This window comes from Antedon bifida, chromosome 3, assembly GCF_963402885.1.
Source record: "Antedon bifida chromosome 3, ecAntBifi1.1, whole genome shotgun sequence".
NCBI classification, from domain to species: Eukaryota; Metazoa; Echinodermata; class Crinoidea; order Comatulida; family Antedonidae; genus Antedon; species Antedon bifida.
The window spans coordinates 21790296-21805325 of record NC_136228.1 but is presented as its reverse complement, the minus strand read 5'-3'; the positions used below and the strand labels follow the sequence as shown (position 1 = coordinate 21805325).

General features: G+C 33.3%; 1 protein-coding gene across 1 annotated transcript; it reads left to right on the top strand.

Moving 5' to 3' along the window:
* The first annotated feature begins 4419 nt into the window (after nucleotides 1-4419).
* Nucleotides 4420-12367, top strand: LOC144838232 (carboxypeptidase D-like). Its single transcript, XM_078693584.1, has 11 exons — nucleotides 4420-4445; nucleotides 4795-4946; nucleotides 5252-5277; nucleotides 6794-7019; nucleotides 7718-7926; nucleotides 8521-8673; nucleotides 9215-9322; nucleotides 10018-10158; nucleotides 10409-10427; nucleotides 10966-11211; nucleotides 12057-12367. The coding sequence occupies exons 1-11, from the start codon at nucleotides 4420-4422 to the stop codon at nucleotides 12209-12211; spliced, it is 1461 nt and encodes a 486-aa protein (XP_078549710.1). The 3' UTR covers nucleotides 12212-12367.
* Nucleotides 12368-15030: the final 2663 nt, after the last annotated feature.

The window sequence follows — 15030 nt, the reverse complement described above, 5'->3', positions numbered from 1 at the left end:
ACTTTATCGTTTTGATTTAGCTTTTCGTTTTTTTTTGTATCTCTATTGAGATCCAGCCACTGATACCCACATCATTGTCATTGTTTCATTAATTTGCCTTTGGATTTATATAAATTAAAACATAAATAAATAAATAAGTTCTTTGTATGTTTTCTCTTTATTGTGAATAACGTTTGAATGTATTTTTTCTTGTTATTTGTAAGAGGCTATATAACTTGATTCGGCTGTTGAGAAAAAAAAAACAATACTGTATTACATGAAATGTAAAATAAAACATGACATGATTTAACTGTTGATGGCCTATAACATAACATGTTAGGGCCTATATAGTGTAAAATACGATATAATTTACAGACACATAATAAAAGCTATAGGCTAACTACAGCAGCAGTTTTTTGTTTGTTTTTCTCAAACACAGTGAAATACAAAACAATTGGCACAATGACACGAACAATAGAAGCCTCAACAAGCCTGGCACACCCAACATATTGACTAACACCCCTATAAATAATAATGGAATAGTCCTATATTCAATACATGCCGAAAACTCAGGTTGATCCCCAATTCGTCATGTTCCAGGGTACGCGGTGCGTGATTGGGAATAGGCCTAGACTTCTTGTTTGATGTGTTGTTGTGGACGACTCAAACACAATTGCCGCCCGCCGTGGTGTGGTGGTCAAATGCAGCAGCTGAGCCCGCGTGTGTGTGTTGTTGTGTGGTGGTGGTGGTGGTGCGGTACCTCTAGTAGGGAGGAATATGTAACTTGCAGTTTTGTGCCTAATCACCGAATGTCTTCAAGCTTTTTAATGGTTGATATCTATATCTATTGACATGAATACGGTTTACAATAATTATGACTGAAAAACATTTTACAGTGTCTGTCAGCATGCAATCGCGCCAGTTTTGAAAGAATGATTTTACGGCGTGGTTGCAAGAAGATGGACGCAGTTTTCAAGTTTTCAATTCTCTATAATTACTATCTACTGTATGCAAACTAACTTATTTAAGCAATCTGATTATTTTATTATTATTATTATTAATAATGATTATTGAAATCTATTTTATTGTACATATATGAAATTAATTATAAAGTTCGTTTTGATTCATAATACATAAATAAATCAGGTTACTAATTGTAATATAATATTTAATGTAATGTGAAATAAAAATAATGATCTGTTTTTAATATTAAAGCCTTGACCACCATTAATTGTAAACAATTTAAAATAACAATAATCTGAATAAAATGTCCTCGTTTGTATTTTGAATAAAATCGTGTTGCGTATTGTTTAGCATTTGCTAGTGTCTGTGTGTGTATTGTTTGTAATTAAAGTCGCTATTGTTGCGTTGAATCGATTGTGTTGAGTTTGTGATGTCAACGCCCTAAGTTGTCTTTTTATCTAACGTAATTGTTATTAATTATATGTTATATGATTTAATTGCGAACATGATGACATTCCGCAACGAAACCGCTACAATTGTTTGATATAGTGTTACCGGTAAATAAAAAAAAGTAATGTATCTTAAAAAACTAATTCTTAAAAAAAGAATAAAATTTAATAATAAGGATATTTAAACATTTATTGAACTTAACTATATAGGTTTACTACAGTATTAGTACTAGGAAGAATTTAGATTTTAATATAATAATAGTAATTATTTATCATTTATTTTGTCCAATTCCAATTCTTTTCCTTACACTTTTACTGTATAGGCCTACATTTAAAAAATATATAAAAAACTCAATTATGTTTACACAATATTCATTATTATACGATAAACATAATAATACATAAATAATCAAAAAACATCTATCTGTTAATATTTATTAAGTCACATACGTCTAAAGTCATTTCAATCTGAAAAAAAAGTAAAACAATTGTATTAAACCACACGTCGTTTTGTATGACAAACGGCACACGCGGCGTTTCATACATTTAATTGCGTTTCAATTGGCGGCCGTTTCAGTTGGCGGCCGTTTCGTCTGTAAACCGTAGTGACGACCATGTTATTATAGAAGGTAGGCCTCGTTCATTAAAAAACAGTTAGTTCAGTATTTTTAATGATTTGCCATGCTCTTTATCTTCATCCAATAACATCAGTGGAAAGGTGGTATTGAAATAATTGTATCATTGTTGTGTAATGTACATACTGTAATGCAATGTATGTATAGGCCTACAATAAACTTGTCCCAAGTATGTAGTTATTTCGAGGCTTTTCGATTTGCGGGTTTCATTCGTTCTACTCATTGCAATATAAAACATTGAATTGAGAGTAAATTACATATACCATTTGTACAATAATAAAAAACACTTAAAAACATTAAAATCTCATGCAAAACATCAATAAGTCGAAAAAGCTTATAAAAACAAAACAAAATATCATAGCTGTTCGTCTGAGTTTACAAGCTCAAGTAGTATACGTATGAAACGTCATATGTGCCAAAATATTTATCTTTTTCTAATATTAAGTCAAAACTCCGTATTTTTTAATTTTTACCTTAGGCTCCAGAAACCCAATGACAATGTTTAGATTATAAATGATCTACAGCAGGAAAGAATGAAAGTTCACTTTTCCCTGCCTACAGTAAAGAATGTTATCGTATCAAGGTAGATAACAAAGTGGAGACCTATGTTGTAGAAAATAATTGTTTCATACTATTTTTGTTTTAGTCCTATTTTAAGTGACATGAAATGTTCGTTTACTCCGTATATACGGTTACTAAAAAAAATGACATGTTTAGAAAAAAAGAGGCCTAAGTTTAGGGTTTTATATGCCGTGTACATTTGGGAAAGTACTGGTAAAATTGATAGACATAATTATGCTGTATTTATGTGTATTAAAGGCTGCGTCGTCAAAATGTGAAACTGGGTCAAAAACAAAGAACATAAAAATGGCGACCCACAAAAAGAAGGAAATTTAACAAGATCAGAGATTTTATAGTCCGTTTTTTTAACTTACTTTATCGTGTTTTATATCATTTTATATCTTTTAATCAAGGCAAGTTGTTAGATTGCCTTGGGTGAATCAGAGAGGTATAAAAAAAATGGTTATGAAATATTTCTTACAAAATCGTACACATGTTGACCTTGTTTTGTCAGTGGATTATGCCATTGTATATTGTTTCTTTCTATCCAAACCCGCTATTGACACCAAATCACAGTTACCCCCCTGATTTTAATACCGCCCATAACAATTGTAAGCGAAACAATTAGGTGAGATCCGATTTTTAATAATAACAATGATTGATTACGTCATCGCGCGCGTAGTGAGATCACCTCCTGTCGTTTTCCTTTTCACTAATACCCAATACCCAACACAGGATATTGTACAACATTGTCGTGAGGTCCTACATTACCGGCGACCACGGGAAGTTAGTAGGTTATTTTTGCATCAGAATACAAGTTGTTCCCAGGATTATTCTTGGAAGGAATAGAAATTAGAGGAGTGTTCAATTGGAATTCACACGTGTTATCTATTCTGTGGTGTGGAAACTTGGTCATAAACTTGTGATTTCCTCAAAAATACACTTGAGGTAAAAGAGCTCACACGTCAATAATATGGCCTCTAAACTATCTGCGATTTTCACTCTTGCTTTTGTTTTTCTGGAAATATCTTTTGCACGTGGTAAGTAAAACTGATTTTTCTTATAGGCCTATAAAATATCTTATCATATTTTTTAATAGTTTCATATAAATTGTTTATTAACTATAGTAAGAATCTAATAGTTAACATAGGCCTATTTATGATTTTAATAAAATGTAATCCTACACTTTGGAATGATAAAATATCGCAGTATGATCTTCCTAATATTACTGTGCGTATAGGCCCTCTTATATTAAATAAATAAGTATATACTTTTAGCTACTCGCAGTTTCAATCAATGCTATGAAGGCCTACAAATCCTAATGCTTATATAGTTATTTAAGCGAGTCCAATGGATGAGCGATTGATTAAGGCAGGGCGCCGTACCTAAAGAGCCAACAATATCGGCATGTGTTCGAGGCCTACTCGCTCCTAATTAGGGTGGTGGAACAAGTCCTCTCTCGGATAATGACTTTAAATCGTTGGTCCAGTGTTAGGCTATACAGTTTGTCCGTGTGAACATTAAAGAATTCATTATTCGAGACGAGTAGATGATCACCCCGGTGAACTGGTTCATAGGTATTGATAGGAGAGTGATTTACTATTGGTAATCCTTGGCCACATGTGCCGAAATACATAAAATCAATAAAATTAACCAATCAGTTCCTTCTCCTGTAAGGTAACACAATACGTTTGAACGGTGGGCGTATTCCACGGGAAGGACTCCTTGTTGTATACCATGATGGTGAATGGGGGACAGTTTGCAAGAAACAGTTTTCGACCGTAACGGCTGCTTCAATCTGTAGACAGTTGGGGTACCCAGGTGTTTATCAAATGCTAAGTAAACAAAAACAAGCCAGGTAAGTTGGTTTTACAATTAGAATATTCACAAGATACAACAAGAACAATTTCTTTTCGTAAAAATACAAAGAAATGTTGGTGGTTGACAGCAATTCCGATTTAAACTGTACTATTATTAGGCCCCTATGCATTCTGCTAGTTTTAAGGTTCAGTCGGGGGAAATGGTACAACTGAATTGTTTACATTACAAAATTTCTTAGAGAATAGCATATCCAAAATCGACAAAAATCGAGCTTAGATAGACGCGTGTAAACGATGGAAGCCTGTAGAATTAGCAGTTGCCAAGAGATCATAATTGATAACATTCAATCAAATTACAAATTAATCTGTGTTATTAATTCTACATAGACGAGGTATGCGAACAAATGTTCCAGAGAAGGTTTGGTTGGGAGAACTAAGCTGCGATCTAACTGATGAAACCATCGATGATTGTAGCCATGATGTGTGGGGTGAAACGGACTGTAAACACTCCTACGACGTGGGCCTATCGTGCTTCAGAGGTGCGTGAAATTCAGTTATAATCTAGACATAGGAAGTAGTTAATAGTAATGTTTTTACACGAAATTAGGAAGATAAATTTGTTTTCTTAATCACAAATGAAATGTCTAGAAAAATATATATCTACATTTTTTTCAAAATATGATCAATACGTTTTTCCAAAAATAATATACATATGAAATCGTGCTCATGATATGGTCGGATTTGTTGGTTTAAATTAAACAATTTTAACTTTATATTCACTTGCAGACAATTAGGCCTATATTTATTTTTATAATCATAATCTGCTTTCCTTTTATTTTCACAGCTTGTCTTGAAGGCGAATTCGGATGCGTCAGTGACGGAAAGTAAGGTTCATTATTTTTGGCAGTTTGGAAATTTAATTTTTCCGGTTAAGCTTGTTTCCTACCTCTTTAGCTACTCGTCTGTGAAAACGCACATTCACGCACGCCAGCACAGACGCGTAGTGGAACCATGCTTTATTATCAACTTACTCTGCCAACGAATAAAACACTGTGCTTATCTGATTCATTATACGTTTTATTTGTAAAATAGCATAATTATAGGTCTAACGATAGCCACGATTCAGAGGAAGAAACACTAAAAACTATAGGCCTAATAGAATTCATATTTTTTTTTATTGTATGTTGATTTAATATAAGTAGCAAATCTTTGGTGAAGGGCATTGTTTCTACCATATGCTGATGGGCCATCAAGTATTCCTCCTTGTTTTTTTACTGCAATGCATTCAGATTGAAGTAGCATCTTTGTTAAATAGTTTTCTAAGAAACTCTTAAAATCTTAAAAATAAAACTCCATGTAGTCAAGAAGATTTCTATTCGATTTATAACCTAAAGAAGTTGGAAATAACCTGCCCTACATGTATACAAAAATGAAAGTACCGCCTATATGAAAATGATTTGAAATTAGTATTTCTAATTTTAGTTTTTCTCAGTACAATTATTTGTATCATTTCATTTCATTAAAAAATAAAATTATGTGCCTTTAGGCCTAAGGTAGTTGCAAAAGATATGCCCACCGGGACACAGTCTACAGTTAGCATATTAATACTGAGTATCATGCATTGTTATAATATAATTTAATTACGTTTTTGTAATTCACTCAACGTTTATAACCGTAATGGTTTCCTCAACAGATGCATCGACTCAAACTTAGCATGCGATGGTTCACCAGATTGCAGTGATGGGTCTGACGAGGCTATATGTGAAAGAACAAGAAGTAAGTCACATTTTCAGTTATTTTTTAAAAATTATTTTAAATCAACTAAGCCTAACAGAAATAAAAAGTTCCACTAAATTATATTAGTTTAAAAAGCTCACAAACGAATATATAGTATACAGTAGAACCATATTAACCAGCATGGAACTCCTTAACAGTTTCCAAGTTTTTGTCAAAGTGATTAACCATGTCTTTCTCTCTGTTCGTTTCACGGAGAAAGTTTCCCAACTTAATAGGGGCGTTCCCGAATAGGCGTGTCCCTAAAGATGGATTTTATTGTTTTATTGCTGGATTTCTTATATACTGTATAATGTAAAGATGTATTGTCCCCCTGAAAAAATAATTTTTTAAATTGTTTTTGTTGAATATGTCATTTTATTGTCACATACTAGTTATCCACTTTGAACAAAAATGGAATCGAACAAAAAAATTATTTACCTGAAAAACTGTAATTTAAAGCAAATTGGCTGCCAGCCAATGGGTTTTTGGTTGAATTTGACCATTAATTTGGTCATTTTATATGAGAAAAATGTTTTGTTTTGTTTTTTTTTTCACGGAAGGAATTAACTTTATTAAAACTACAAAATAACCTATTCAAAGTCTAATTTAGTTAATCTTCATCTTTAATGTAATTATTATTATTTCATTTGTTCTTGCAGATCGTACGTCATTCCATGAATTCCGTTATCATGATTCAAACGATATCAGAATCTTTTTCCAGAATCTCACGACAGCTTATCCTAATATTACCAAGATGTACAGTATCGGACAAAGTGTTGACGGAAGACAGTTGTACGCATTGGAAATAAGCAACAATGTTGGTGTACACGAGATTCGTACGTTATTTTACAATTTTTTCAAACTATTTTAAGACACTCCTCAGTGGAGACTCCTATTTAAATGCATTTAAATAATGGTTACCAAACTGACAAGCGCTTGCTTCTTTTGGTATACTATTAAATATTGTAAATGTAATTGTGAATTGTGAATACATAAATGTGTATTATGATGGGATAATGGGATAATTTCATAACAACGAGAGGAATATGACGTGTTTTAAAACTGCTGCCAAACCATTAAAGGAACACTTTATTCGATCACCTTAATCATTTTTCTACTGTATATAACTTAAAATAATACAGATTTTTTAGTATCTTTTTAGTAGTCTTATTAACAATTTTTGTCCTAGACGTAAAACGTTATTTGGATTTTAAGAATAGCAAAAATCTATAAATTCATTATAATATCCAGTTATACCATATTTACTTTAATTAATTTTAAGACGACTGCCTATGTATAATATACAGTATTCAAGACAGAGTAGGCCTATCAGTGTTTGCCATAAGTGCAGGGTACAATAAACGACATATTCAGCGGATGTACTTTTACTTACCATTGTTTGTTAATGTGTATAATAAATTTAAGATGTTAATATTTAACTTATATTCAATATAACTAGTAACGTTTCATTCAACAAATTATAATAAAATCTTATGACTCTGTACTTATAACTTATCAATTTATTTGTTGACAGTTGAACCAGAATTTAAGTATATTGCTAACATGCACGGAGACGAGGTAACTGGACGCGAGTTGATCTTAAAGTTAGCTGAGTACCTTTGCAATGAGTATCATGCTGGTAATGCCACTATTAGGTATCTTGTCGACCACACCCGGATCCACCTGCTTCCAAGTCTCAACCCTGATGGCTTCGAGAAGGCCTTCCAGTTCTACAAAGAATTCGTAAGAAATAATAATCACCGGTATTATCATCTAAATGATCATAAATTCAATGTACATTTATTTAGCAATTACGTGGATCTTACCAAGAACATGTATTTTTTCTTTAGTTCTGAGACCCTTTACAAAATGCTCAACCGCGTAGGCCTAAAAAAATCTTCATTTGGTTTGAGGAATGTTCTCTTCTAATAAATTATTAAATAGATACTGCAACCGACCCAACAATTACGATACAATACGATATTATTTATTGTCATTTTAACAACGAGGTACAAATGAAATTTGGTTGGTTGCGGATGCGTGATGTGTGTATGAAAAAACATGTAACAAACGCGCGTACAGATGAAGTGTGATGATGAGTGATCTCGATGTTAGGTACTTTAAAACCAATCCCCATGACAAATATATTAAATCTGTTTGCAAGAAATAAAATGGTATAGCGACTTGTTCATGTAACTATACCATGCATCAGTGGACTAGATTGAAACTAAGCCAGAATAAGAACTTTTTGTACCTAACGTTTGCACCAAAATCATAACTCTCAAGGTCGACTAAATTATTAAATATTGTCTATGATATTTAATGTTTTAATTTCAGGATATGGTTATTGATGCCTATGGTCGTGAGAATTTGCATTCTGTTGATTTAAACAGGAACTTTCCGCGGCTAAATACAATTATGTATCGAAATGAAATTATTGGTGGCAAAAATCATCATCTGGGGTACGGCAAAGATACGACGAATTATGTGGTAAATTAATTTTGTTTTTTTAATGATTTGTATGCAAGCACACGCAACTTAGGACTCGTTTCGGCTTAGTTGTTTTGCCAGGTTAAGTTGGTTTCCTACCCACCAAAGTTAGCGATAACTGTGCCCGTGAAACCAGCTTGCTACCCGGGTAAATAACTAAGCCTGAACGGACCCTTAGGCCTAGTTATTATCAAGCTTTCTCTACTATCTATCTTATTGAATTTGGAAAATTATCGCAATAGTTGACATGCATGTAATTGGGAACGGACGTTGTTATGATGTTATGATTTTAAGCTCTGTCTACACTATCAAACCAGTTTAACAAAAACAAAAACTGTGATGTGCCCAAATATGGTAGTGATATGACATCATCGTGTTCATTTATCAGCACATTACATAACGTTTGATTGTGTAATTATCCTGTTTGAAGTTACTGTTTATGCTTTGTGTTAATTATCAGTGCCACACAAGTTATGTTTAATGTAGCAAATGTTTTGAACTTAGAAATGTATAACTATTTGTTTTTACTATTTTTCAACAGCCTGAACCCGAAGTACAAGCTTACATTGAATGGGTTGAGAAATACCCTTTTGTGCTATCTGCCAACATGCACGATGGCGATTTGGTAGCAAATTATCCATTTGATGACGTAAGATCCTTTAACGGGCGACCATCTTATACAATGAGTCCAGACGACTCTCTCTTTAGACATCTTGCACGAACATATTCGCAATTTCACGCTACTATGTCAACTAGAACACGCGCATGCTCAATATACAGTCGTACATTTGAAGATGGTATAACCAATGGTGCGAGTTGGTATACGGTCAAAGGAGGTGAGTTCTTATTATTTAAACATATAATAATGTTGTAACCTCCTTAAGCACATTAAATATGATAATGGTTAGGCCTACTAATATATGAACTAGGCCTAGTGTTTCCTACTAATATGAACTAGGCCTAGTAACAGACTAGTTTCACGTCAGGGAGATGATGTTTGCCCAACTCTGACGTGGTTCTACAAACTGTTCAGATAGATAATTAGGCATAAAGAACAAAGTCGATTCTGATGGGAATCCTACTCATGACATCATGGCAAACTTGGCGGTTTAGTGGTTTAGTTTACTTTTTCCTCAGTTTTATCAAAAAATGTGGTGTAGGCCTACACCCGGATGTACATTGGTACAACGATGTCAAGATTTTGGCATAGCATCATCTCAATACGTCTTCTTGTAACGTTAGTTTTGGTGAGAGCCAATGTAGTAATACCGGACACAATTTTAGGTAATTCAACAAACAAAACCATGATGATAAACAATATTTATTTTGTGTATTTCCTTTAAGGGCCTTCAAGATTATGATTATCTGCACACGAATTGTTTTGATATAACGCTCGAGTTAGATTGCATTAAATTCTCGTCAGAATCGGGATTAGAAAAGGAATGGGTTGACAACAAAGATGCGCTCATTCAGTACATGTACCAGGTAAGTAAATTGTAGTGGAACATTTCCACGGTTAATTTTTTACCATTCATTAGGGGTTCATGATGTCATCAGTCGGACTTGGTTACAACAAAGTAACTTTATATTACTGTATATTACTGCTACGGTTAAAGATCATCATGATGATGATGATGATAGCGGTGTGTGTATTCCTTTCTGGCACATGTGATATCACATACACTAAAATAAAAAGTATGTAATATTATGTACATATTTATTTTTAACATTTCAGATTCATATGGGAGTAAAGGGTATTTATAGACGAAGCCAACACGTATAAATACCTAGGCATGCACATATCAAGACATTTAAAAGATACATGCCACATAGATGAAACGATTAAAAAAGGAAACAGAATTATTGCATATATAAAATCAATCATAAATGAACAAAATGATTTCAATAGAATTATGTATGGTAATATACTTTGGAAAGGCATTGGAATACCAAGTATAACCTATGCATGCAGTATTTGGTTTTGTGAAAGCAAAACATCTATCCAAAAAATTGAAAATATGCAATATCAAATGGCTAAATATCTTTTAAAAGCACCAAGGTATGTTGCAAAGGAAGCCCTTTATGGTGAACTCGGATGGCAATCGATTGAGTCCATACTATCGGATAGAGGAATATCCTACTTCAAAAGATTGAAAAACATGGACGAAGGTCGTTTACCAAAAGTTCTGCTAAGAGCGCTCTTTGCACTTGAAAACACTTTAAATTGGAATTGGCTACATAATATAAAATCTATTTTAATCAACTGTGATATACAAAAACATTTTAACTTAGAATATGCTAATAATTGGCTTAAAGGTTTCAAAGAAAAAAACATTATAAGAGATAAGATGAAATGGCTTGAGAATGCTAAGAATAAACCATCACTAAGTAATTATATAAGGTATAAAAATGAACCAAAACTAGAAAAATACTTATTAGATAAGTGTAACTACCATGCTTCAAACCTAAAATTTAAAATTCGCTCCAATTCACTACCACTTGAAGGCAGAAAAGAAGCATGGTCACCTCAAAATGCAGGTATATGTTTATTGTGTAATTGTAATGAAAAGGAAACTGTATATCATTTCGTATTTCAATGCAAACGACTTGAGTATGTTAGACAACCAATACTCATAAACCTTAAAGATGAGCTAAACAACAATAATCTATCCATGTTCTGGGAATTATTTACTACTAGCTCTCTAGATCTTAAATACCACTTATTCTTCGATGATCTTGAAATCCATAATGAATTTAAAATTACACCAAATCAATTGACCCATGATGTATACGAATTAGCAAGTAATATTTTCGACAAACATTGTAAAATTTTTCTGACCATGGCTTGGAACACACGAAATGATATATATAATACAATTCCTTCTCAAACTTAATTTAATCATTTTCTTAGTATTTAATCTTTTTCAGTTTTCTTAAAATTTTTTTTTTTTTTAAGTTGTTCTTATGTCTAATTTCTTGTTTTGTATTTATATTTAAGTGTGTATGTTTTATTTTTCACTGTAAACTTGTTGCACATCTCATTGAGACTGTGCCTCTGATTTAAAAGAGATACAATAAAAGTTCAGTTCAGTTCAGCAAGCACTGACGATATGCCTATCAAAGGAGCGGTAGTACATGTAGGAGGACCAGGAATCAATCATGACGTCACCTCAAGTAAGTTGAATTGATTTTTGCTTTAATTGAAACAGATTTTGTTTAAATTCGCCACCATTGGTGAATGGTTAGAAATAATTTACCCATATATTTTGATCAACCATTTTAAACATTCAACATTTCCATGTTGTTACGTATGAATAAGAATATGTTAAAATGAACCATATTTATATTATCTATGATTTAATATCTATATACTTTTTCTTTAGCAAAAGACGGTGAATATTGGCGTTTATTGTTACCAGGTACCTACACAATAACAGTATCGGCGGAAGGATATTTCAGCAAAGGTTTCGTGGTTGAAGTAGTAGAAAACTCGGTGACGCCTCTAAACTTTGTACTCAGTCGACGAGAGGTACCATAACAAATAGTTTTTAAAAATTGTATTATATTTGTACCTTAACATAAGATGTATGTCAATATTATATATTTCCAAAGTATATTATTATAGTTTCCTAGCTACATTTCTAAATATTTTTTATGAACCATCTTGTCTAAATTGTATGATATGAATAAATAACGTGTGTGTTATGTACATTTTTATAAAACAAAGTCTGTACGTGTTCTGATTTGATTTTAATAATAAATTTATAAACGGAATTCCCGACAAAAAATGTTGCGTTCTTCTTTTCGGGGAGGGGGATTTCTGGTTTGATCTGTATTACACTGGTCTTTAATGCAATATACCTTTCCTATTTATTTGATGTGATTGCTATTTTCACAAAACAATATTTGTTGTGATATGAGGATGTTTGTATTAGATGAGGATAGGTAAGGATGGTTGTCTTTATTACGTAATATTTTACCCTTTGACCCACATCACTCATATTCCAAGTCAATTGAATGCTTTACTACATTTTCACGTTTACAATGATTCTCTACCGACCATGTTTAAGTAGAACATCTATTAAGGGGACACTTTTAAGAACCAACAAATTTTCCCCTTAATAGGGGTTTCCCCCCGAAGTGAAGAATTCTACCATCAGTTATTTTAGCCCAATATATACACGTTTGCGGTACGACGTTAGTACGAAACGGTAATTAAAATTGCATAATCATATAGATACGCGGTCGATATTTATTAATGTTACTATACTATCGTATATTCTGCAGGCATGGGTTGAGTTGGAAGCCATCACAATACACAACAAGATGTCTCGTGCGTCACTGGATCATTTCATTTGGATCTTGGTCTTATGTACGTGGTCGATTTATTCATAAGATTGTTGTGGACAAAGTGTAACTTGAATTTCTCGCTTTAAAGTGGGCGGTTACAGATAAATTTAAAGATTACCTATACATGGCCTGTGGTACACGAGTGATGACTGATAGTAACCCTCTCACATATGTACTTTCTATTCACTACAAACCAGGTAAATTAAACATTGACGCCAATGCTCTGTCCTGCAGACCTCATGACATCAAACCCAACCGACAGTATGAAGAACAACAAGAATCTTGAGGCTAGGTTAAAAGGTAAAGCTGTGTTCTCGTGATACTGTATGATGAGCGCTCTTTTCCTACAATATGGTGTATCCATCAACACTCCATCTGTCAATTCATCCGACACTATTCCACTTATATATTGATTGGACGAACATACAGCAGAAAGATCCAATCATCAACCAAGTCATAAATTATGTCAAAATGGGTAAGAAACCAGACTCCTCGATAGGGTTACCCGATGAATGACTTATTCTTAGAGAGTTTGGAAAGCTTCAACTTCGTAATGCTATTTTATACAGATGTACAACCAATCCAGCTATACAGGGACTTCACAACGAATTAGGTCATCTTGGTGTTGAGCGAGCGCTGGCGTTGGCAAGAGACAGGCCCCGAATGAGTGCAGACATTGAAAGCTGGATTAGACATTGTGGTAGGTGCATAGCCAGGACAATACCCCAGAAGCTTGTACTTTAAATTTAGTACTCTTTTAGTATACCATATATAATATAAAAATGTAAAAATATATAAAGTTGAAATGTAATTAAAGTTGGAGTGTCCAGCACGTCCGATGGCAAGAGGTAAAAAGAAAGAAATCTCCCACATGATATAGAAATGCAGCACAGTTGGTATCCGGTTAGTAATACCTGCATTAATCAACTAACGCTAATGACTGGTCATTTGCCACCAAATGAAACTCTATTTAAACAATACTACGATCAAAGAAGAGAGGTGGGAGACTGAAATTAACCAGTTGAACTGCAATCTTCACCTTCTAACAAAGTAAGGTTTTTATTCTCAAAGGTTCCTTAAAGAGAATGAAAGAAAGATCACCACCACCGTAAAAATGGAAACTATATTGATCCAACAACAACGGTTCCACATTTTCTGCAGAATAGAGAGTAGCAATGACGTTGCACAGACTATCCACTGGAATGCCATTCAACAAGACCGTGAATCAGTTTGGTTGTGCAAAATCAATCGCTTGCATGGTCTACCATGAAGATTGTGTTTATTATACCACTTCAATTTATAATCAATAACATTGATAATTGACATCCAACTAACAGATGGGACAAACACGGTGGGTCTATCTTTGTGGGGAACCCACACGTCCATAGAGCTGGTCATGGACCAAAAGATACAAGCGAGTATCGTTTTGGTAACCGAATATAAAAATGTCAAGCGGATAGAGTCGACAACGTCAATGTCTGTAGAGGTATGTATAATAACATTAAGTTAAGTTTTATAATAAGCTTTGGACATTCCATTTACAAACAAAATTAAATGACTGCACTATATGTGACTGCCATTCAAAAATAATGCAATATAATTATTAAATTATCGGGTTTAATTTCACCATTCTTTGCAATTATTTTTTTTCATTTCTCCAAATATATATGTATATTCATTTCTTTCAGACATTTAACAATTACTATAGAATGACTTTATATTATATTCCGAATGATGAGACCCGAAAGAATCCGCCCCTGGTGACAGTGATACATCTAAATCCATGGGTCCTGTAGACAAACGAAAGTACATTGTCTTCGAATCTCAGCTGCTAGGTTTGTTTGGTACATGCACTGCTTGCCACTAACAGGGACCTGTGTTACAATTACACAAAGATGTAGGGTATGTGCAATATCGGAACGGACATATTATCGCCATCAAGAACAATATCTGCAGCCAAGTATTGTGAATGTTTGGAAACTTTAAGAATATCTAAAACTACAGTAA